This window comes from Harpia harpyja, chromosome 12, assembly GCF_026419915.1.
Source record: "Harpia harpyja isolate bHarHar1 chromosome 12, bHarHar1 primary haplotype, whole genome shotgun sequence".
NCBI classification, from domain to species: domain Eukaryota; kingdom Metazoa; phylum Chordata; class Aves; order Accipitriformes; family Accipitridae; genus Harpia; species Harpia harpyja.
Window position 1 is genome coordinate 7282609 of NC_068951.1, and position 25331 is coordinate 7307939.

Genomic DNA, 25331 nt, shown 5'->3' on the forward strand with positions numbered 1-25331 from the left:
GGCAGGCAGCTTGGCCCCCTCAGCAGAGGGTGAGGGGCTGGGGTGGTGGTGGGGTCGGTGTGTTGCTGCCCCTGAGGCAGCCTCAGCGCGCAGTGAGAGACTAAAGCCGATAAAAATGAGGTTTTCTTCCTTTCCCAGGCTGAAGGGGTTGGGGGTCCTGCAGCCTGGGGAGATTGGGGAGTGGGTGCTGGCTGTGGGCCCCGCTTCCTCAGGGAGGCACTGTCTGTGGGGAGACCTGCCCTACCTCTGGCCCCTGTGGGCTCACACAGCCGAATCCAGCCTGGTTTTTGGTATAACTAACTGATCTGGGTGCTACATTTCAGCAGCAATGTGTGGTGCTGCAGGGCTGGACACAATCTGCAGCAGGCCTTGGTCTGGAGGTACTGGAAGGAGGTGAGGAGGCAGAGGTGTGAGAGCTGAGGGGCCATTTTACACTTGGAATTGCAGGGGATGAAGGTGACTGACAGTGCAGTCTCTTTTTGTGGCTGCATGGCACTGAGGTCTGTTGTTTGCATGGGAAGTAGTGTTGTGCTCTTCCACCTGCTATTAAGTTATGTAAATGAGACAAATCTTGAAGGTTTTCCATGTAAATCTGGAATAATTGTAACATGTATGAAGTGAGAGCTGGCCTGTTGTCCTTGCTTATCCACACTCTGGTAGAAATTCAGTTTCTGTAAATATGTATTTAAAAAGGAAGGTTCAAAAAACCCCCAACCTTACAAACCGAATAATAGCAAAAAAAGTCTTGACTTTGCTATTGCCTTTGAGGTGATGTGATCCTGGCAGCTCATGGAGCTTGTGGTCTCTTCCTGTGACTTCAAGCTGAGGCCATCCCTTTTTTTATTTAAATGAGTTCATTTATCTTTTTCTACTGGCAAGTATTTTGGCTGCTGCCCACTTTTCAGGCTTGTTCTGTAGGCATTATTGTCCCATCATCTCTTGCCACAGGAAGAAGGCAGGTAGGGAATCTATTCGCTTAATAGGACAACACTGTGCAGCTTCCTTTTTTAAGGTGGCTGGGTAGGGTGAGAATAGGCTATTCTTTGTATGGCTGGAGACACTGTTGAAATAGTTTGATCAAATACTATCAAAGGAGTTATTTGTACATTCATTATCAGTTCTTACAGATATCCAAGTCAAGATTCATGGGCTTCTCTTATTTTAGTGCCTTATTGCTTGAATTACAGTGGGGAGAAGTTGGGAGGAGCCTTGCTGGCACAGGCAGGAAATGGTTAAGAGGCTTTCATATCACCTGGGAAAGCAATTCTTTGATTTTTCAGAGGGCGCTAACATGCTGCAGTTCATAGGAAACAAAGGAAAGGGAATCAAGTATAAAAGTTGTTCTTGGATTTTATTTTAGTGGCAGAACTTGTGAAGGCTGGATATTGAGGTCTGCTGAAAAATACGGAATTTTGGATTAAAAAGAATTTTTTTTCTTATCTTCATTCAGAAAATGATCTGTGAGGTAAGTCTTGATTCCAGCTGGTGATTTTAGATAACTTCTTTTTAGATTGAGGGGTAAGAAAAACCTTTATATTGCTGATCCATTTTAAAACAGTGAATTCTTTGCTTATATTGTTACTTGGGCAGGGCAGGGAGCACAGGCAGAAGTGTGAGTCAACAACTGTAAAAAGCCCACAACGCTTTCCTGTGTTGCCTGTGTTCAAATTACTTGCATTAATTTCTGAGCTTAAGTATAGAAATTCAGGAACTGGGAGTAACATAATGAGCCAGGGGGATTTGCGATGTAAGAGTTGCAGTAAATATTTCAGCAATGACAGGAGACATTTAAATGGTAGTAGTAACTATGTTAATGTACTTTTGCAGTTGATGCTTCAAGCATCTTCTATTGGTGGCTCTTAAAGTACTTCCCAAACCTTGTTTCTCTAAACCATGCTGCACTCCTGAGGGTTTTATATTTCCAGCTCATGTAAGGACTTTGCTAGCAGATGATACAATTGCTGCCCCTGTGGATGTGCTGATTCTTAAGGACAGACTGCTTCTAGGGGTATAAGAGAGGGGTCTCACAATTGCCATTAGTTCCTAGCCTGTCTGCAGCTGAGACTAAGGAGGTCTCACCTTAAAAAGTGCTGCTGGCTTTTTGTGTGTGTGTGTGAAAACAGATGCTTTTTCACTTGAGTGTGGCTGACCAAAGTGTGATTGGATGGTAATAGCTCACACACAGTTGTCACTGAGAGCAAGTGCCATATGAAGAGAAATCTTTATATCCTGTGGAGAGCCCTGCAAACCATCCATTCACCTTGGAAATGCTGAACTGAAAGTAAATTGTACTTTCATTCTTGGGAAGGTTAATTACAGCTTGTTTGTTGAGATATTTCTCTGTGTCTGTCTCTAATGTACTGAATTCTTGTGGACTTACTGAGCTTTTTGGGGGGGAATGGTGACTTCATTTTCTTTCTCTTGGTACTATTCAGTTAATACTGTAAGTGGCATCTGATGTGTGGGTTATTTCCCATTTTGATAAGTGTGCAGCTTAGTGGTGTAACATGACTGCCCATCTAGTGCTGTGGTATAGATAAGCATCAGTCCTTGCAAGAGTCACCTTGCCAGTTCTTCTTGCTATTGCCTGCTGTTCCCAGTTTCCCTTGCACCCCCACATTTTGCTCAGGCACTACTTTCTCATTGTCACGAAGGGAGAAGACCATGATCCGGTCAGAGCTGGTGGATATCAGTTCTTTCATCTTGGACATGAACATGCTAAAAGGCAGAGTCAGGAGCATTTAGTTCCTGCGAATTATATTCTTCATCACTGCATTTCTGTTCCCCTTGTCAAGTAAAGCTTTTTTCATCTTTCTGTTGGTTTTCATAAGGTGCGGGTGAAGCTGTGGACATTCACAGCTTCTGAACTATCTGTTCCCAGATTCTGGCTGGACAGGAATCTTATCACCCCACCCTATTTTGGATTAATGCGTTATTTGGTAAGGTTATGACATGCTCTGATCCTGGGTCTTGAGCTTAGATCCCTGTGGCAACTGCAGAAATAAATCACTGGAGCTCAGTGACAGAAACTCTATCTTGAAACACGTTGCACATGATTCACAGTTAAATGTTGTTATTAGCAGGGATCTAGAGAGTGGATTGCTTTTGCATTTAAACCAAAGATTGCAAACCCAGATTGCCTTATTCGGCAAGATTTCTCTTATTTGAAAAAGTTATTTTTCTAAAAACTTGACTGTTAAGTGCTTTTGCTTATGTTGTCAGTATCTGACATTCATTTAAGGTATTCAATGTGAAAACCTTTTCTATTTCTTTACCAGTGCTATTGATTAAAATGCAGTTTACATTTCTTGGGAAAATTTGATATTCAAAAATGCATTTTCACTGTGAGTCAGAATGTACTTTTCCATGGAATAAAAATTCTGGAAAGGAAAAAAAATGCTATTGGAAATGTTGAACAAATTATATTGTCATTTCAACCAGGTTATACAAGAAAAAAGAAAGAACTTCAAAGTCAAAATGAAGGGCTCTGGTGTTTTTGTCATATTTTGAGAAAATTAGTACATTCTTCTGCAGTTGTTCAATTTTATCTGTTCAGCGTTTTCCATATGAAACTTTTTGAGAGTGTTCTGTACTGGCCCTAACTCCAAGTTCCTGTTTAATTCAATTGGCCGTTTCAAATTACATATTAAAAATGAATTATGAAGCTTTTTTCTCCTTTGTCTTCAGCCATTGGTGTTTATTCTAGAACTAATAGAAGAAGGGGTTGTTTCCAGTATTGTATAGTAGTTTGTAGTTCTCGTGCTTTAACTGCTGTATCCAATGGTACAATTATTTACAGTAATTCTCTGTTTTGAAGAGAACTGGACAGGAAAGACCTTTGGAATGTGACAGGTTAAAATATAATTTTGCTGTTAGCTGTGTTGCAGCTTGCAGATTAGAGATCAAAAACCTACTGAAATAATTACTGCTGTTTTGGATGCTTTCATATGATGCTCTTATTGTCAGTATTACTGCAGTCACACCATACTACTATGGTCATTTTTTGGTTTTTAAATATTCCTTTCCCCTTAACTGAAAACACTTTTCTATGCTAAATAGAAAGGACCCGAGGCCTGCTCCATAGTGTGCACTGAGGTGTTGCCTAAATTACAGAGGAAACACTCTGTGGCAAGATCTGTTTTAATTCCTCTAAAAAAAATTCCCTGAGGACAAGGGGGTACCCTGGGGGTGATGGGATTTGGATTCTGGATATGCCTATCTGTGAAGCACCCTGGCTTGCACTGATTCTTGTAGTGTGAATTGGCCTCTCCTGGGACTGGTGGCAGGCACCAGCAGAAGGACCAGCTTGGGGAGAGTGCTTTGAGGGCGTGTAGTTCCCTCCAGTCTTGAGGAGGGAGCAGATACTGTCACACTGTTTTGGATAGAAGATCAGAAAGATAGGAATTCCATCCCACGCTTTTCCAGCATCATAATAGTCTTATTGTTAGTGAATTTTCTCAGTGCACAACCTGTCTGCAATTTAAGCCCATTATTCCTTGTCCTAACCATTGTGGTCATGAAGAGCAGACATTATAATGTCTCACCACACTTGTCCCTTCTCTGCACTAACCAGTACTTTCATTTTGCCACAGAATATTTTCTAGCCCTTGGATCTCTCCTTTGGATTCTCTCCAGTTACCCCATTATCTTTCCTGAAGTGTGTTGCCCCAAACTGAACAAGACTTCAGCAGAAGCAGAGCCAACTGGAGCGAGAGGACTCCTCAACTGGTCTCGGTGGTGTCAGAAAGATTAATTTCCTCTTGAGCTTTTCTTCCCCACTCTGAGTTGTCTCAAGTACTTGTTCTCAACTCTGCTGTTGATGTCCATATGATTTGGTAACTAACTCATCTGTTCTCTGCCTCAACTTCCCTACACTTTGAAAAGAAAAACTTCCATATACATTTTATCTCCTGTTTAGCTACTTGAAATTTTTGAATGAGGGGCATGTACAAAGTAAGTGGAAAATAATTGATACATTTGCAAGCCAATTTAGAGCTCAGCAGAAGCAAAGAAGAGGACAAGATATTTTATAAAATCCTGGAAGGTACAGACAAATGGAACTTTTCAGTTGAAACTAGAACTTTATTTTGGAATTCCTTAAGGAGAGATTGGAAGTCTGCCATACTGTAATAGTCTTATATTGTAGGAAACCAAGAATGCCCTTGTCTCTTCTTGACCTATATAATTCACAGATACTAAGTAGGTTGTGCAAGCTGAGCTGTTATTTTTATAAAGTAAAAAGAAGAAGAAAACTTTACAGGCTGATTTCCTGTGCTCAGAAATAAACATCCAAGAACTGCATAGTGCAGATTCACACTATCATTTAACCCCAACTTTCAACATTTGGTTTGAATGGTATCTACAAAATCCTTGTGGCTGTGGAAATAGCACATGTATCCTCAATTTTCTTGATGGCATGCAGTCAACTGCATTTAGAACAGAAGATTTGTGAAGGAATTTTCTGTAGGCTTCTGCAAAATTAAATTCATTTCACAAGAACTCCACTGCAAAAATTTCTGTTCTCAATAACTTTCATTGTTGTGAGTTGGTATGCCCAAGAAAACATGGTAAATTTGGCTTAATTTCACTGCATATGTTCTTGGCATTTGTATCATTTCAGGGAGTTAAGATCTTGCGTTGTAAAGAAACTCAATAGGTTAGTTGCTCAAGGAGCCCTAACTGATGGAAAAGGATTGAGTTGAATTTGATATTGTAAGGGTTTGCTACATGATGTAGCACTCTACCGTGTGTTTTACACGCGGAGCTTCCACTGATGCATTTGGTGTTGGTACATGCTGCAGAGACCTTTGAGAAAGGGAATTTTGCTTGGATATGTGAAAGGGATGAGCAATGTCATAATTCTGTTGGCATTATTCAAAAGCCAGGTATCACTTTTATGAAACTGTAAACATCCATCCATTGCAGAGTTTTGTTGCAAGAGACTGCTGAATAGCATGGACGTGGGTGATTGTACGGAGCACGAGGGCTGGATTGGAGGTTCCCTAGATGTCCTCAGCCGTAGTGAGAGGCAGGCCCCAGGATCTTGCAATATAAGGTCTGAATGATGTTCTTTCTAGTACTGTAGGAACCCCGTGTTTGCCAAGGTCTGAAGAAAGACAGGAATGACATTTTGGAGCAATTTATTTTAAGGAGCAAACTAAATTTAAAGGTCAAACTAAATTTTTTTGTCTCAACTTCCTTTCTTACTGTCTTGGACACAAAAATGCATATTTAAAGGTGATTTTGTTCTGCAAGTTTGGACTGATCCTACTTTGGAATCTAGCCAAGAAAATGTTACTGAATTTCCAGCCCTAAATGTAACGCATGTTCAGTTTCAGGTGTGGCTATCATAAACTAAAAAATATGTCCATCCGAGGCCTGAAGAAGAAACAACCAAAGACTTTTAAAGTAAAAATTATAACAGTGGATGCTGAAATGGAGTTCAGCTGTGAGGTAAGAGTCCTCAGCAGAATGCTAGAAAGATGGAAACTAACCTTTGTATTAGCAAAACATAAATTTGAAAAGTTCAGATTATCAGTTCATGGATGGTTTTAAAACTGAACTGTTATTTTTATAAACAATGGATTACATAGTCTCAGATGCATTCTTCTGTTAAACAACTCTGACTATTCAGAATTTAAAGCTGTTTCCATGAAATCCATTTGTGACACTGCTAAATTAGCAGTAGGCTTGCTTTCTTTATAAGCATTCCAGCACATGCTGCAGGGCTTGTTTGTACGTATACCTACTTCTCCACAAAATTCTTTTTTTTTGTAAGTGACGCAACTCTTTAAGACACTGCCAGCTTGGATAAAGCAGTCTGGTCAGAGCTGGTCCTAAGATGTTGCTTATAAAATAATTTATAAAATGGTACTTTTGTGTTCAGTTGATCTGGAACATTCTCTTAAAATTTGCCATTTGTAAACACCAGTTTATTTCTTTAACTACAGTGGCTGTTTTGTATCTCTGGGCAGAAGAGAAAAATGATCAAGTGAAAAAGCTAACTTTTCTTCTGTTACGGCTATCTAGTAAATTAGATAGAGAAATCATGACTGCAGAAAAATATGGAAGAAAACAAATATAGCAAGTGGTCAACTGCTAAATGAATTGGTCTGCACTATTGAGGAGACAGAACTGTGCCTGATTAATTCCTAATCATCCAGCAAAGGCAAAAAAAAAAAAAAAAGACATACAGTTATTTCGAGTTAGAAAACTGAGGTCCAGTGGGACTGGCAATTCTAATGAGAGACTTGACTGTCTTGTGGGGCATTTAGTATTTAATTTACTAGGTTCCTCAGAGACAGAATAGATTAGTCAGAAGCAGTGCACTTCTGTGACTTACTGATCTAGAATACTTGCAGGCAGAGTTGTGAAAATAAAGGATTTGGAAAATTTGATTTAGAGATCAGAGTCTTTGTTAACAAATCCAGCTTAATGTATTCTTTCCTTTGCTGTCTTTCTCTTTTTCCCAAATATTGCTCTTTTGCTGGGATGATTTCCTGCTTTCCATCCAAATATTGCCTAAAATTTAATTTTTTTTGCCATTAAGTTTTTAGTGGCTGACCCATGCAATTAGACAAAATCGACTTTTTAACATGTAGCCAATAGAAGAAACAGATGTGCAGCCTCTTCAGTGAAAAAATGAGGCATCATATGTGTGTGAATTTTGGGACCTTTAATCAAAGTTTGCTCTCTATGGAGCCAGGCTACTAAATTACTCTAGAAGACAGGCTCCTGTTCATTTAAATTAGAGTAGCATAAAGGCTTGGCTTGGTGCCACTGAAATAGCTGAGGTATGTGAAAGATGGATTTGCTTTCATTGTCTGGCATTTCTGCACTGTGCCCTGACACTCCTTTGATTTCCCCTGGCCTTCTTTCAGTCTCTCCAATTTGTATAAACTATTGAATAAGATTTTTACAAATATTAGTAAAGCTTTGCTGTGTCCTAGGAAAACAATAGTACAATCATCGTTCTGTGTGCTCATAAAGTGCTTGATGCTGTGATTAAATGACTACAGCTGCTCTGTGAATATTCCTCTGGAGGAGAGGAAGAGGAGGTAGAGCATTGTAACTATTTCACCTTTGCTGTAGACAGCAGTAGGCATATTTCATTGAAAAGCTAAAGGTGAAATAAGAGTTCATAGGAAAAAGGCAAATGGTAGCCTAGTTTCCTTGCCTAAATTGTAGCAAATTCATTCAAGACATACCTGTTTTTCTTAATTTTCTTTTTCTCTTTTAGATGAAGTGGAAGGGAAAGGACTTATTTGACTTGGTGTGCCGAGCACTTGGTTTAAGGGAGACTTGGTTCTTTGGCTTGCAGTACACAATAAAAGGAATGTGCACCTGGTTAAAGATGGACAAAAAGGTATAGAAAACAAAGAATCACAGTAATTTTGTACTTATAAAAAGATTTATCTTTTTAGTACAGGAGCTAAAGGAATGTGTTACATGACAACTCAATTTTAGGTGGTATCATTTTAAGACTAAAGTTCATTGTGTTATTTGTCTGATTGCTTCTGTCACACTTGGCCTAAAGTATCACACACACCAATCACCGCTATATGCACTAATTGCTATTAGATTAAAACTCAGCATTGCCCTTCCTTCTAAAATATGGAAAGGCTGCTTTAAGTGGATTATTGGCTGCTTTCTGATTTTCCTCTGGAATATTATTTTGAGACATTTATGTACTATTTTTTGTTGCTGATTTTATTTTATCTGTAAACAGGTTTTAGATCAAGAAATCCCCAAAGAAGATCCCATTAGCTTTCATTTTTTGGCTAAATTCTACCCAGAGAAGGTAGAAGAGGAACTATTACAGGAAATTACCCAGCATTTATTCTTCCTTCAGGTCAGGAACAGTTTTTAACCATTAATTCCTTCTATATTTACACCAGTCCTTTTGTATTGTCTTTGATCTTGTTGGCAGCTGTTAGTCTCAGAATGGTTCTGCTGGCTTCAGCTGTATCAGTGTCTCTGTAAAGGTCATTTTTATGAAATACAAACATGTCTCCTGACTGCTGTGGTTTTGTGTTCTGGTAAGGTGAATGTTGTTTGCCTTCTGCAGGTTTTTGTTCTCTTGATGGCTTGTCTTACTGTTTGTGCTAGGAATGGGAGTCAAATTGCTGAGACCTGTAGCTTCATGTAAAATAACTTTTACACCTAGCAGTTTGGGTGATAATTCCACATCTGTATATTCCAGACTTGTTTTGCTCCTATAGTAGGTATTAAAAAAAAAAAAAAGATCCATGCAAGGCTGGCACTGCTTGAAGAACTGTGAGGCTTTTGCCCTAACTGGTCAGTGCTGAGAAGTATAAAGTGAAGCCATCATTTTTATCAGCTTCAGAAGTTATTTTGAGGACTGTGTCATCTGGTCTGCTCTGGCTGCAGCTAAGTTGGATGAAGAGAGTCTCAACAGCTCCTTGTCATTGTTGTCTTAGACCTGCTGGTGTAATCTCTTGTGTAACCATTCCCTAACCTAGCTCTTTCAAAATGAGCAGAATTAGAAGACACCTGTTATTAGATGTACACACTGTGTGGAGGAGTGACTACACAAGCAGTTACAGTGGCAGTTGTGAAGGTGGAGAAGAGGGAAGGAATGGTGATAAGCAGTTGGGGACAATAAGCTGCTTTACCCATATCAGCTGCAGATGGAACAAGACCTGTGACTACAGCCTATCCCTGAAACTAGAAGTTGTGAGTTCCTAAAAATAGTCCATGTGGTTACTGGGAGGTCTTTTGTGTGTGACTGTAGAAGGCACAATCACTAGAAAACAAGAACTCCGTAACCTATCCTTCTTAAATCTTCTTTTTGGATTGTAGGGAAAAAAGATCATAGAATTTGATAGCTGTTCTGAAATATAGGTTTGTTCATCTAGCAAGTTTCAAAAGGAGTGGAGCAGCATAGACAGCTACAACTCAAACAGAAGATTCACCACAATGTGTGATCCTTTCAAAGACAAAGTCTGGAGGCATCATCATGTTGTCTGATAGGCCCTGGATGAGAAATGCTGTTCCTTTGGTGGTATTCTGAAATGTCCAGACTTGCACACACTGACTTCTGCCAGTCAAATTAGCCAGTTGGAGTTGTCTTCCCTGCCCCATTGAACTGGGTACCTGCTACTCATGCTAGCAGAATAAATCCCCAGCCCTGACAAATCTTCATTACAGATAACAGAACCCATTCCAGCTATGCCATAGGGGCAGCTACTGAGGAGTTGCAGGATACCAGTAATATGCTCAAGAGCAGAATTGTTAGCTGTGTGAACACAGCTTGGTCTGTACACCATGGTGGTTCTTCCAGATTTACAAATTTCCATGAGATGGAAGCTAGTAAAAGGAATAAAGCTAACCCCACACATGCATTGATGCTAGTAGCTTTGCAGAGGCAGCTTTCTTATTTGCCACTTGGTTTTCTTTTGTCCCAGAAATTGTTAGGGTTTTCTTGGCTCCATTAAAAAGTAGGTGAAGCAGCAATTTCTTGGAGTACAATGCTTTGTTACCAAAATAAAGATGCATCAACCAGGAAAAGCCATGCTGTGGCTCCATAGCTGTGGCTCCATGGCTGCAGCAACAGGCCGTAGCTGTAACAATAGGTATAGGAGCATTGAGTTTTGGATGGTCACTTGTTGGTCAGCTGTTTGTTTCAATGTCTGTGACATCCAGCTTCTCTCCCGAGTTGCTGTGGAGTCCTCTGCAAGTTACAGCCTTGTGGTGTGTTGCTTTATTCTGGTAGCTTTTAGCAGTATGTGTCTGTGCAGGTAGATGGGGTGTATGGAATAAATTCAGTCTGCATCTGTAAACAAACACAGTAAATACACTTGTTCCCTGAGGAGGATGTGTTAATGAAGTAATGGGAAAATGCTGTTGTTCCAAGGGCTAATATACTAACTAGAACTTCATCCAGAACCCTTAACCACTTGGCAATTTGTTTCTTAAACTAATTTTGGAAAGGGATGAGACAGGCAGAACTCTTTTCCTAGTCTTCTAATCCTGATTTTTTTTTTACTTTTCTTTTCTCCTTGAACCTGCCTTGACTAGCAGATATGCAATTAGCAAATTCTTTTCATTCCAGAATAGAAAAACAAGACTGAAACAAATTTGAACTTGCAAAGTTTCCTGACTATAAGAACTTAAGATCACACCTGGATGCTAATAGGAAAAACATGTACGGACATCTGGATGCCTACAGATTTCAGCTCTACTGACTATTCAGACCTTTGCAAATTAATGTGGCATAACAGCTTTTTGCAAGATGTGTGAATAAATGTAAATGACTAAAGCTAAATATTGTCTGTGTAAAGATTAGGTTATTTGCTCATTCATAAAGAAATACAACAAAGTCCTTGTAAGAACTGATCAGGAAAAAAACCCCAGACACTTATGGGGGATTTATCTTAAGTTGTTCTAAGTTCTGAAATGTATGATTTGCACCATGGAGTATGAAAGCTGGAGCTTTCCAATTTGGAAGAAAAGTCTTTTCAGTCTTTTCATTCTTTCCATTTTAACAGCTTAGAAAGAATTTTCCCTGTACTATAACTCAGGTTCATATATTGTGCTCACCAGAGACTAAATTTAAAAGAAAAACTTTCTTGATGGTTCATTTCAGTTCACAGTACCTACAGTGCCAAAGTGTATTTGTGAAGGTAGCTCACTGCTATCTCAAGTAATTTTTCTTTTTGGAAATGTTTAAGACTGTATTATGCAAAATTTTCTTGTCTTGTGCTTGTTAGTAGGCTAAATACATTACACCTGAGAGGAGGATTTGTGAAGATTAATTTCCCCTTCCCTCTTTAGGTTTTCAAGTAAAAATTACCCAACTGATTTAAAATCAAGCAACATCCTACAAACTATTATGCCTCTGATCTTGGTAGCACCATAGATTATTAAAATGAAAAGAATGTTAAAAGACCCTTTACCATTTATACTGGGCTTTTATTTTTAAGCCCCTATGTTTTTATTGTGCTTAGACCACTGTAGTTGAATGAATTAAGTTCTCTATTAGTCAGCTTCCCTTTGTGGGGTCTCCTTTATTCTCTCATTCTGGAAAGCTTGAGAACATACTGTTATGGTTTTCAGTATGTGTCTGTCCCTGGCAATATTAGTCAGCTGTACAGCCCTGAGCAATCTGGTCTAGTTGGACCTGCTTTGACTAGATGACCTGCAGAGGTCCCTTCCAACATAAAATTTGATGTTTTACATGTTGTAAGGCTAACTTTTCCAAAGAAAGGAAGAAAAAGAAGAATTTTTAAAGGGAATAAAGTGCAGACAATAAAATTCATGTTTTATAACACGTTCTTTTTCAGGACTTCTTATATAAATGTGTGGATATAGCTGATTGACATTTCTATGAACTTAGAATTAAGACACTAACTTTCAAAAGTTGGGTTTTTTTTCATTAAATGTGATGCTAAGTAAAGGCTTTCCTGTGTTTCTGAATGCCATTTTATTGTTGCTGTTGTTAACTCATAACGGTGATGTTTGGTGCCAAGTTATAGTCTGGGCATGTCTAGTTTCATTTCAAGCCTGACATTAAGTCCTGGCTTTGAGCTTCTTTAACTTGCTCCCTTTTCCTCTTGATTTAGGTTAAGAAACAAATACTGGATGAGGAGATCTATTGTTCTCCAGAAGCAACAGTTTTACTGGCTTCTTATGCTGTTCAGGCCAAGGTTTGTCATAGAAGTGCTCCTTTTTTATTGATTTTTGTTTTTTTTATTTTTTTAACCAACACATATACATGGTGGTATGTAAAACACAGCAGTGTCAAAATTTGCTATTAAAGAAGTAGGTCATCCTGGGAGGTACAAGCGCAGCTAGAAAAACAAGATTTAGATGCCACTACAAGGATTTTGGTATTATCTATTATGCTTTTGCAACTTCAGGGATTTCTTTGGACCTAACATGTTAATGTAATCATTCTGCCAGCTAGAATTATTTCCTGTTTTAAAAAATGTCCATGGATACAGCAGGTGCTGATACCAGAGGTCACAGTGGAAGGACATGATGTTTTTTTAGTATCTCTCAGAGCACAGTTCACTTCATGTCACCAAGAGCCAAACTTATACAATGGCACGAGCTGAACACAAATTCTTAGCAATGCTGGCCCTCTGCAGCAGCCCAGCTTATATGCAATAGGCTGTAGGAGTAGGGAAGCTTATACTCCTGAACGTAGCCTGTAGTTCAAAGGAGGGTATGAAATCATGGGAGATTCCTTCATATCTGCACTTACCGAGAGCTGCAAGCTAGGACTGAAGTCTAAGGTTATAGGCCACCTTAGTGGTTGTATTGGAGCTACGTGCATAGCACAAAGGCTGGAAGTAACATCCACGGACAGTTCAATGAGGGGAGCCTGTTTATTACGTGTTACCCTGTATACAGGAGAACCAAAACAAAATTGTCTCAAGCGATTGCATCAAACTATGCAAGCAAGAAGTTCTTCAGCACTCTGCGTCTAACAAACTGAAGTTTCTTTTCTTTTTTTGGGACAGTATGGTGACTATGACCCAAACTTTCATGAGCCAGGCTTTCTAGCCCATGATGAACTTTTACCCAAAAGGGTAAGTATTCTGTATAAAATCAAATCTTTGGATCTACTCTTTGCAACACAGGTACTGCTGTGGGATTAACCAGAGCATTAGAAACTGTTTGCATCTGCCCTGAACTTGGCAAAATGACCGAGCTGTGAACTGCATTGCTGCATTCATGTTGTTTGGGAGAGGCAGCACATGTATTTGTATCTTCAAAGGAAACCAAACTCCTTCCTTTCTCTGTAGGTCCTCAGGCAGTATCAGCTGACAGCAGAGATGTGGGAAGAAAAGATTACTGCTTGGTATGCTGAGCACAGGGGTATTGCCAGGTATTGAAATAATTTCGTTCTTTGGAAATCCCATACATTTCAGTAACTGGTTGTTTGCTGTCTTCAGTGAAGTTTGGCTTTTGTAGAGTAAGCAAAGAAACACTGGTTTCCAAACTGTGATGTTATAACTAAGGATAGAAACACCAACTCATCTGGGGTAAGAAGTGTCTTGTGTAGGGCTCCAAGTGCTTGTAAACTGGACTTGCTTTGAAGTGAGCAAAGAAGCTGAGGGCTCTTGCAGAGCTTCATGACCTAACATATCTAAAACAGGAGTCCTATCTCATCAGAGTCCATGTATGCCAGCAGAGAAGTTCCTGCAGAAAGTTTGACTTGTGTTGAATTTGCAGTTAGCGCTGAGAGTTTAGCCTTTTCATTTAAGGCCATTAGCTACCTGGAGTTGCTGGTGTGTCTGCCCTATGCAGCAGCTGCCTTTCTAGAGCCATATCACACTAGTCTCCCCCTAGAATAAAAACAATGAATCTGATATATTTTATACCTTGTGAAAATCATGGTTCAAAAGTGTGTCAGCATACTTGGCAAGGAACCGAAAGAGTAAAGACACGGCATCATAGTTCCAGGACTGAGTTTTGGTGCTTGTCCATGTGGACATTCAGCTACTTCAAGACATTCAGCATGGCTGGAGATTCAATGAAACAAGAAGTAGGAGCTGTTGGCACCCAGAGGCAGCTCTTCCTAATATTGTGGTTCAATTTCTCTTTGGCTGTTCTAGATGCTTCTCAGCACTATTTTTACTGAATATTTTTCTCAAGACTTATTGATGCCTCACCTTGAAGGGAGAAGAACGGTGGGTGGAGAGATTCTCACCCTTCTTTGGCCTCTGCCCAAAGCTCTGTTTAGAATTTGTTCAGGACTCATTTCTCAATGAACTCTTTCCTGAAGGAAATATTGTCATGTCATGGAAAACAATGGTAGGGTAGGTCTCCAAGACATCATAATGATGGAGTGGCAAACCTAACACAAGGATAAGACTGGACTTGGATTTTAATAAAGAATACACTATACATGGTTCAAAATAGGTACAGCTTCACTGTCTTTATTCTGTAGATGCTGTTCTTATCCTTTTTGTATTGTTGAGAGTAAGATGGCAAAATTAAAGAAAGTACAAAGGACCAGATTACCAGTTCTTTAAGTGGGAAATGTAGAGTCAGCTAGGAGAGAAAGGTTGAAAAGGAATCTCCAAGTATAATCACGGCTTTATTCTCTAGGGATGAAGCTGAGATGAACTACCTGAAAATTGCTCAAGACTTGGAAATGTATGGTGTCAATTATTTTCCAATTGCTGTAAGTGTTTTATTTTAGCAGTTTTCAATCGCTGTAGATGATGGTTCTGTCCTTTTAAAATCCTCCAGGGAGTTTTGAACTGGGACTCCTGATTTCTGCTTTTCTGTGCTGTTGGTGGGCTGTGTACTGATTGTCCTGACTTGGTTTACTTGCCTGCTAAATGAGCAGGTGAATAAAACAGTTAAGATTAATATTTTACAATATGACAAAGGTCTTGAGTAGCTCTGGGTATGTAATAGGAAGAAGGAGAAATAGACGAAAAGTTTGAGCTGCTATAGTCAACCTAGAGGACTGGGTTTATTAGCTAGCAGTGACAATGTTCATAATATTTTGTGGAAACATCGATTTCGTAAAAATACAGATAAATATAAATGTATCAGAATAACTGTGGTTCTTGTCTGTGGTTGTTTAATGTCACCATAAATTGCATTTACTGATATCTATTGTTTTTTAGCAAAATAAAAACCATACAGATCTCCTACTTGGAGTTGATGCCAAAGGTATTCATATCTACAGCATTAATAACAGGTTCTCTCCAAATAAGTCGTTTGAGTGGAGTGCTATCAGAAACATTTCCTATAGTGAGAAAGAGGTATGATGGCTTTGATATATTATTCTTTTTATATGGGCATGGGTGTGGACTGGGATTCTTGGAACAGGCTGAAAGCTGTCTCTGTTTAAATAATTTGGGGGAGAAGGGGAAAATCCTAGGAAGCTTTGTTACAGAAATAAAAATAACAGACCTGCCTTTCAGATGTGCTGGATAACCTTGGTTCCCCTAGGAGCCAGAGGCTGCTCTGAGCTCTCCAAAACTGTGGAACCCTCTATTCTGGTTCCTTCCCTGCTGCTTGTCCTTTGCAAAACAAGTGTGTTGATCTCTGAAAAAGGTAGATATTATGAATGCCACTGTGACTAGCTTCTTCAGTTATCTCAGCAGGAATTGGATGATCTGTAAAGACTTAATGCCACTTTCACATGCAGAAGGTGTCCTTGGACATGAGGTTTGAAGCACAGCGGCAAGAGGAGACATGCAGGGAGATAACACATGTTTCTCTGCCTGAATTCTGCCAGTTTGCCAGTGCATGATTTCAGTCTTCAGCCCAACCCTACCACTGCAATTTCACTGTGATTTCAGGGCCCATCTTCTACGTGTAGAAAGTACAGTGGGGAGTGGGTTAAATTTAGTCTCATTACAAATCATGTGGCTACATGGAAGGCTATAATCAGAAAAACAAAACTAGAAAAACTACATTGGTACTGGAATACCTGGAATTTGTCAGCCAAAGGACAGCACAGCCTGTTCCATTTTCTGTGGATCTTTTGAAGAACATTGAGGATGGGATTTGCTGTCCAGAGTTAAATGTGCCTACATTAAATCAGGCAAGGCAGCCTACAGGAGGTTTTTGGTCCTTGCATGACACTAAACTTCCCCTCTTGTCTGCGAATAAGCTGCTTTAACTCCCTATTGTTGGGAAATTTGGCAGCCCTATATTAAAGCTCCATTATATTCAGTGACACATTCACAGCCCTGTTCCTCGCAAGGCAATACATTTAAGCAGTTGTTACCTATGGGGTGAAACAAGCTGTAGGACGTTATGATCTTGGTGACTCCGATGGTCTGTAATTATACATTGCATTGTAAAGGAAATACAGGAATAGAGTGCTAGCTAACCCATGAGTCACAGAAAACAGGATCTTAAAGAATGGAGCCATATTTTGTTACGCAGCCAAACCGAGCACAACATGTGAAGTGAAACAGTGTGTACTGACCTGCCAGCATGAAAGCTCTTCATGTCCTCTGGAAACAGCTTGGGAGATAGGACTGAAAATGTGAGAAAGCAAGAGCTCCAGGACTTAGTATCTAAGTCAGAAGTCATCCTTCAGGCCCTTGATACGTTTTGTTTACACTTGCAATGACTGGTATTCAGAGAGGTGTTCGACATCTTACTAACTTGAAGAACATGATTACTTCTGGGGATTAGTAATGTATTCTGTTTTCCTGATAACCAGTGCATGTTCCAGTGTTCTTAGTGTAGTTTGCAATGCACAGGTGGTATTATTGTGAAAACCACCACCCAGACTGGCACCGGGGTGGGTCTGTGGGAGGCTTTATCTTCTAACATAGCCTGCTATGGAAGCAGATGAGGAACCTGTGTAACAGCAGCCCTGGTTCTGACTCTTTTGAGCAAAACATTTTTGCATCACTCTCTCCACATTTGTGGCATAAATCACTGCTTCCCTGGAGAGAAGTGGAGATGAGCTAAAGTTTGCATTAGTATTAATAGTTTCAGCTTTGTTTTTCCTCCTTCTTACTGTGTTTCCTTTTTTTTTTCCTTTTGCCTATGTAGTTAACTATTAAACCTCTTGACAAAAAAGCAGAAGTCTTCAAGTTCTTTTCCTCTCAACTCAAAGTGAACAAATTGGTAAGCGTCCTGCTTTCCTTCTTTGCAACTGAGCCTGGTAATACTGACTGATATCTGAGTGAGAAATATTGTTTGTAAAACCTATGGGGAGGCCAAGGAGCATTGACTTGCAGCACATGTTTTCCTGAGGATTGTTCTGTCTGGGAATCAGGGTGCATATGTTTGCCCTCTCTGGGAAGGGGAAATGATAGGTGGAAAGTGAGATGTGAAAGAAGGCCCAAATCACAAAGGGAATTCCAGATGCTGGAACAGGAGGATATAGTGTATGGAAAGGTGCAAAGCCACTGCAGCATCTGCCTGTGTGGCTGGCTGGTGTGGGTTCTTAATCAGCTACTGCCTCTCCTTTTTTGGGAGAAGCAACAAGGAAGGGACCTAATCAACTGGCTAATTGTATCATCACTGATTGCTTCCAACACAACCACAGGGGCTGGGTCACTTCTCAATGAGATTGTGGAGGGGCCATCACAGGTGACCACTCCCACAGCCACATCTTTTTGGCCTAGATCTGTTGCTTGTTATTATTCAGAAAAATGGAACCAGAGAGAGATGAAGGACACAAGGAACCCCTCATCCCGTTACGAACTTTTCTAAACTATTATGTACCTGGGTATGAACCTGCCCTGGGTACTGATTTTCTTGGAAGGGAAGCAACTGCCAGCAGTTGTGCTGAAGTTAGAATTGTTGGCTTCTGTCCTGTGAGGCCAATGTGGGGCTCTTTGTCCCTCTGGGTGGGACACAAGGACATCAAAATCGCATTTGCTTTGCTTTTCCTATCCAGATTTTGCAGTTGTGCATTGGAAACCACGACCTATTTATGAGGAGAAGAAAAGTGGACTCAATAGAGATCCAGCAAATGAAAGCACAAGCCAGGGAGGAAAAAGCTAGAAAAAAGGTAGATTCTTTCTGCTCCTCTATTGTTGAAAACACTGATTATTATTCCAGCTAGTACCCTTGCTGTCCATGCATTGCATCAATATGTGTGTGGGAGGTGAGAAAGTGCAGCAGGATTGAATGCGGGAACAGCTCTAGTGTGTATGCAGCATCTGAGGATGTAAGTGATGTTTGTGAAACTGAATAGGTGATTGCAAAGATTTGGGGTACATAACCGATCAATCCAAGCGCTCTCCCAGCAGTCTGAAATAACCAGTATTACCTGTTAGAGGAGTTCAGTGCTGCAAAGTGCAAGCAGCTTCAGTATTGCATCTCTGGTGAATATCAGCCCACCAGCTAGAGAGCAGTCCGTTCTTCATTAGATTCATTTGCTGTGGTGCCTCAGGCCCAGATGAGATTCTTCTGCAAACCCACAAACATGGTATTGCTCATTCTATTTCCAGATGGAGAATCAAAGGCTGGCCAGGGAGAAGCAGCTCCGAGAAGAAGCTGAGCGAGCCAAAGAAGAGCTGGAAAGGCGTCTTTTCCAGCTGGAAGATGAAGCCAGGCAGGCCAATGAGGCCCTGGTGAGTAGCACATTAGTCTGGATATTCTTGTGCTTGATGGGCTTTCTTGGTTTGGAAGCTTTTTTTTTTTTTTTTTTTTCTTATGGCTCCTGTGATATACCAGGAATTATGGCTCAGACAAGGCTGGAGAGTTTCTGACCACTGGTGGAGAGGGCATGCTGGAATACCTGGGAAAACTGATCTGCCATAACCACCATTTGCTCCTTGTATTTGGTTCATAGTGCTTTCTTCAGGCAAAGAGGGAAGAAAGGAAGCAATCCTGGAGCTGAAATTGGGAGAAAGGGGCATGGTACTCTGGCAACTGAAGGGGCCAACTCAATTTTTGGTTGATGTCTTTGTCCAACTCTAAGCAAATGTGTTTCCTTGCTTTGTGGAGGTGAGAGGCAGGAAGGAAGTTAGGCAATTCCAGAGCAGAGAAGGAACACCAGACCCTACAATTATGTTTACTATACTTCTTATTTTAAGGAATAATATTTTTATCACTTGATCTTTTGGGGAAAGATGTCCTCTTCCTGACTGTCTGCAGGGGTGATTTTGTAGAAGCTAGATAGGGTAACTAAGAAAAATTGTTTCTTCTTAGCTCCGATCCCAGGAAGCAGCAGAGTTGCTGGCTGAGAAAGCTCAGATTGCAGAGGAAGAGGCAAAATTGCTGGCCCAGAATGCTGCAGAAGCTGAGCAAGAGCGACAGAGGCTGGAGATCACGGCTCTGAAAACCAAGGAGGAGAAACGCCTGATGGAGCAAAAGATGCGGGAGGCAGAGCTGATAGCAGTGAAGCTGGTGAAGGAATCTGACCGGAGGTTAGATTTGCTTGAGTGAGGTTGTGTGGTTCCTAGTGAGATGCCTGGGTGGAGTGTGTGCTGCTTTTCTCAGAGCTAAGCCCATGAGGGAGGGATTGTTCCCAAAGCAACACTTCAGAGTGACTAAGCCTTCTTGCATCTTGTTTGTTCCACCTGGTACCAGTGGTTGTGATGCAGGTCAAGAATTTTACAGAGGATCAGGTGCAAGGCGTTAGAGATGTTTTGTATTAAAGATCCAGAATGCAAAAGCATTTTCTACTTAGCATTGTCAAAAGAGCACTGGCTACTTAGCTATCTGAATTTACCAATCTGTATACCCTGTGAGTTATGAGGCTGTTTTCATTCATTAGTACCAAGTGATGGTCTCTTGTATCCCTTTCAGATCTTTGAGAAGTGTAAACCAGGTAAACTTGTGTGGAACATAAACCATGCTGTAAGTGTTACTGTGTTCCATAACACTGTGCTGCATGAAGATGCAGAGTAGACCAGTGTTGACAGATGATGTTTAACCTTGCTATTAAGGGCCTTTTGCTTGTTTTAAGATACTGCCAAAAAGCTTGCCAAAATAAAGAGCAGATATGTTGCACCTCTCCCTACCTCAGGGAGGATCTCTGACAGCCTGGACAATCTGTATCAGCAGGTCATAACTGAGCCCATGGAAATTAGGAGTAGGAAAAACATGTTAATTCAGCCAGTTTGTGCAGGATTGTATTTGAAAGCATGTGTCATGCTGTGTCCAGTTAGGTCTCCATGTGACCATCCTATCACAAGTGTCTTTGGGTAAAGGAATCACTCACAGTAATGGATCTTGTTCTCTGGAAGCCAGTGAGGTGCATAGCTCTCAAATCCATGTGTTACTTTATACTGGAAATCATCAACCAGTCATGTTGGGATATTTGTCTTACAGAGCCAAGGAAGCAGAGCATCTGAAACAAGATCTGCATGAAGCCAGAGAGGCTGAACGGAAAGCAAAACAGAAACTCATAGACATAACCAGGCTTAATTATCCTGTAAGTTTCTGCTCTCCTGGGCACTACTTCTTCTTCAGAGATAGTCGGATGTCGATTGCGTTTTTATAGCCCCCATCAAGCTGAGTAGTGGCATGTCTGCATCCAGCTGGGGGAGAAACACCTATTGGACCAACTGGTGCTTAAACACCATGTAGCTAGGATGGAAGTTGTATTTGTTCAGGGCAGTGAGTCAGGATGATAAGAAAGGCAAGACAAAAGTTAAAAACAGGACTGGTGATGGGACTTAGGGTGCAGAGATTGTCTTGCCTGCATTTATGCCTAGTACTGAGTCTGTGCCATGTCAGTCAGGCAATACTTTGTGGAGGTCGTTGTACTGAGCCCGCTGTGTTGTACTGGCATGCAAATTGCCCATGAGTGTGTTTAGGCAAAGCAGATGAGGCTGTCTCCAGCGAGAAGGCAGCGTTAAGGCTGTGTGCACCAGCTCCCTCTTCTGCTCCAGTCTTGCTGAGAATGGATTTCCATTCTCTGCTGAAATAGATAAGAACGTTGCAGCCAGGATACTCCTCTGCCCTTGGATCTGTGGGTTGTGGATGTCAGCAGTTCATCTGGGGCCACTCAGGTAGAGGGGAAGGGCTGCAGGAGCATCTGTGTGTCTCCGAATCCATGGGTAACTTATGAAATGGCTCAGCATGGCATTCTTGCAGAAGCTGGGGAGATAAACCCAAAATTGAACAATCAGATCTTACCGACAGAGCTTGTGTTGCCTCTTTCAGCACATGGTCAAGTACCCGCAATGCTCGCCAACTGACACCAGAGATGCCAACTTTGACAAAGGATCCATGAAGCTGGATTTGAAGGACATTGACCTCAAGAGACTGTCCTTTGAGATAGAGAGAGAGAGGTATCGTATGCTTATGGTGTAAATAAATGAGAATGTTAATCAGGGAAAGTACAGAAAGCAAAAAAAATAATCTCTGGGAATCACGGTTCATCCTTTTAACAACTCAGGATGGCCTCCTACTTGTACACACGGCTGGAGGCCTTTTCCTGAGCTGGTGTGGATTATGTCTGTGTAAGACTAGTTATTTACACAGAGGAAGAGTGTTCTAGTGGCATCAAGCCATGAAGAGTCCGGAACCCTTTTGTCCTGGAGAGATTATGTCAGGGGCAAGTACTTTGCTGGAGTAACAGTATGTTAGAGGACAGAAGTTTCCCTCTAGTGTTGAAGTGTGGTATTGCGTTGATCTAATACATCGAGAGGCTTTTCCTCTCTTGCTCTGGAAGGAAATGCTTGGTAAAAAGTTAGTAAGTGTGTGAATGCTGAAGGGTGGAAGTGAACCCTCTTCTCACTGGGTCAGGGGAGTCAGGCTGACGTGTGCCAGTCTTCATTTTGCCTATCAAAAGCCCAAAACGAAACAAAGAACTTCCTGTTTCCTCCTTCCACATACACCTGTTCTTGACCTATGTCATGCCAATAAGCTTTTTGTCCCCAATGTGTGGACTACAGGCTAGACTACTTGGAAAAGAGCAGAAAATTCGAAGATCGACTGAAAGAACTGAAGTCTGAAATTCATGCTTTGAAACTAGAAGAGAAACAGTCTGGGCTTAACTGTCATTGGAATGAAGTACTGGGATCCTTGGATCGCTCCTTAGGAAATGTATGTACCCTAAATACCTGCCACTTTTTTCAGCATGAACCATAAAAGAATAGTGTGGGTGTGCCAAAGGTAGTTGCTGTATTTCAGTTCAAGGCACATGCTTTAGTACCCTTGATAGTAAAAATATTAAAGCGTGAACACAGACAAGGAAAATTAATGTCAAAACAAAATCTAAGAAGTTTTTCCTGGGCGGGATGCCAGTACCATAAGCAAAAAATAATCATCTTATTTTACAGATTATGAAATCACAGTATGGGTTTAAGATCTTGGAGCAAACTAAATTGTTGTAACTTAACACATTTAAATGTGGTTCCTCATAGTTTGTGTCACATTCTCATTTATGTGCTTTGTGGTTGCTGAAAGTCATAAAAGTCTTGGTGTATTTTTTGTTTAATTTTTTTTTAGGGAAGTGAGGAACTAAACCCAGATTTTTGTTGTAAGTTTCTTGTTATTTATATAAACACTCCAGCCTCTTCCTGAACCAGTGCAAGAATAGGGCTGGCTTTGTCTTTCTAGGTTGTTCCACATGTAGCAAAAATGGCTCTGAGTCAATGGTTTTGGAGAAAGAAGGGAGGCTTGGAAAAATTATGAGGGAAGATGGCCTTTATTTTCTGACTACGCATCTGATGTTCTTTTTGGCTTAATGAGTGTTGATATAGAGAGGGCATTAAATTTCCATGTGTTCTTTTCTTTTAAAGACCCCATCATGGATGAAAACCTTCGAAACTGGAGATTCATTGGATATAAATCTTCAAAGACCTTTCCCTGCTTACTTGTTAAATACTACAAGCAGCTGGCCTTGTACCAACAAAATTCAACACACAGTGCCAGTGGAAAAGTCATCTTTTCAAGCAGATTCCTTGGTTGCCAACAGTGTGGGCACAGGACCCAGAAAACAGATTATAAAGGTAATCAGATTTGTAAGTAAATTCCCAAATGTTGACTAAAAGTTTAGAGTTCAGAGAGGTAAAGAGTCTGGCTTTAGGGACCTGTTTTGTCCAGCTCTGTCACAGCCTCTCAAATGATGAGTCAATGCATGGCTGTTGCTTGGGTTTGGAGACCCTGCACTGGCGCACCATTTGGGACTGTTTATAACTTGAGGCCACCTGTTTTTTCGCACTTATGATCTAAGCTGTAATGCAAAGCTGTAAGCTTTGGTAAATGAAACGGAGATGCCTGAATGCAGTAGGGGGATCTGTGTTAAATTTTATTTGTATCAGCCAGGCTTGGAAATGAGAATGTGCTCCCAGCTATAGAGAGCTTAAAACATACTGTGCCTGTCTTCTGATTTTAAGGGGCAGGGAGTAAGATACCAATAAATGCCAAGACTTCCAACAGTTCAGTTCTCTTCCAATGTGTCCCCTGTCAGAGTCCTGAAGAGCTAATGAGCTGGGTCTTATGAAAAAATGACCTGCTTTTAAATTTCACTAGAATGGAGAACCTAGTATGCATTCAAGAACTGTAAGGGTGTGTGGTCTTGAACAGTGGGAAGAAAATCAGCTTTCTCTAGGCAATGCTAATTGTGCAAGGTATTGGGACTAAAGAAAGCTTGATGTATTTGCTGCTGCTTTATATGAACAAAACTGAGGGGTTTTAGGATCAGTTAGAGGCTCTAGTATATAACATTCAAGACCTGAATCTGCAGGGTTGTGTACTTAGAACTAGAAGGAACACAACTGAGTGTAGCAACAAATGAGGAAGCAGCTCTTTCTAATGCAAGCAACAGAAGCAACTTTTAAGATTAACCTAATCCAAATAGCTGGCGTGAGGCAAATATGCCTGTTTTAAGAAGGAAGAAAAAGCTGTTGCAGAGCATCTTGCAAAAGGCTACAGTCAGAGGTGAAGGAAGAACTGGACCAAAGGGAGTTACTTTGCTTTAAGTAGGAGTTCAGGGTGAAACTAATTTTTCCTATTTGATTTGCCTGTAGGTTCAGCAGCATGACTCGGATGTGATCTACATTTGAAGCCTCTCGTTTCCTTACCAGACTGGTAGAACCTGGTGGCCATCTTTTTGGCTGCTGCAAAATGCATCTATACAGGGACACTTGCACAGCTCAGTCTGCTGACAGGCATCAGCATTAAGAGACATGGTGCTATAGTTAGAGTGGTGCCATTCAGCTTCTAAGCAGATAGCGTAAGCTGGGAGCGCTAAAATTGCCAGTGTAAAATGGCTAGTGTCTTTGGGTACAATGTTAAACGTACAAACCCAGAGGAGTGTTGTTTACTACTTATGCACTTTTGAAGAAACACTTTATACTTCGCTAAACCTTCCTCCCCCAGGTGTTTTTACACACTGACTTATCAGTATGGTATTGTACTTCTGTAGAAAGGATGCTAGGCAGCAAGTGTCCAGGAGATGTTTGGGATGAGAAAAAAATTGTACGTGAGCTTGGTGTTTACCTACACAATAGACTAATTATGTTTTTGGTTTGGTCCATGGGAGATGACTCCCCCAGAGCTGCTCAACGTTTTAGTGTTTGCCTGCCAAATATTTTCCTTTTCCTCCCCAAACATTGCTTGGTTCGCCTAATTGATTTGCATTTCTCTGTGAGAAATCTCAGCTTTTAATTCCAGATGTAGAAGTGGACATCTTCAAATACCTCTCATTCCTGGGGGAATCCTTTGTTTGGAATGCAAAGCTTCTGTTCTCTTTACAGTTTCTCACTAGATCAAGCACTTTCTGTTGCTTTTGCCGCTCCAGCAAACTTTGCATACATTAACTTGTTTCCCAGTTCTGTGTAACACAGCTTCCAAATTAGACGAAGACAAAAGATGCTATTGGTGTCTGCTAAAGTTGGACTTGTTTCTGATGGAGAAGTGTATGCAGCAAAATGTCTGCCTCATTAGTAAAACCTACTTGCATTTTC

The 25331-nt window shown here is 40.7% G+C and overlaps 1 protein-coding gene across 2 annotated transcripts; it reads left to right on the forward strand.

Moving 5' to 3' along the window:
- Positions 1-25331, forward strand: LOC128149397 (merlin-like). Of its 2 annotated transcripts, XM_052804557.1 has the most exons (19): positions 2-1465; positions 4593-4835; positions 6339-6453; positions 8240-8365; positions 8729-8851; positions 12585-12668; positions 13488-13556; positions 13773-13855; positions 15082-15157; positions 15612-15749; positions 17506-17580; positions 18359-18472; positions 18915-19037; positions 19618-19835; positions 20743-20845; positions 21580-21707; positions 22314-22464; positions 23163-23372; positions 24393-25331. In XM_052804557.1, the coding sequence occupies exons 2-19, from the start codon at positions 4828-4830 to the stop codon at positions 24426-24428; spliced, it is 1980 nt and encodes a 659-aa protein (XP_052660517.1). In that variant the 5' UTR covers positions 2-1465; positions 4593-4827; the 3' UTR covers positions 24429-25331. The 2 variants fall into 2 exon arrangements, with proteins under 2 accessions (XP_052660518.1, XP_052660517.1); XM_052804558.1 differs by lacking the exon at positions 4593-4835 and having other exon boundaries at positions 1-1465.

Excerpts from the sequence above, each read along its gene's own strand:
- LOC128149397 (XM_052804557.1), top strand. Across the intron at positions 8,852-12,584 it reads AGCATTTATTCTTCCTTCAG|GTTAAGAAACAAATACTGGA; the intron begins GTCAGGAACAGT and ends CTCTTGATTTAG. Across the intron at positions 22,465-23,162 it reads TGGATCGCTCCTTAGGAAAT|ACCCCATCATGGATGAAAAC; the intron begins GTATGTACCCTA and ends TTTCTTTTAAAG.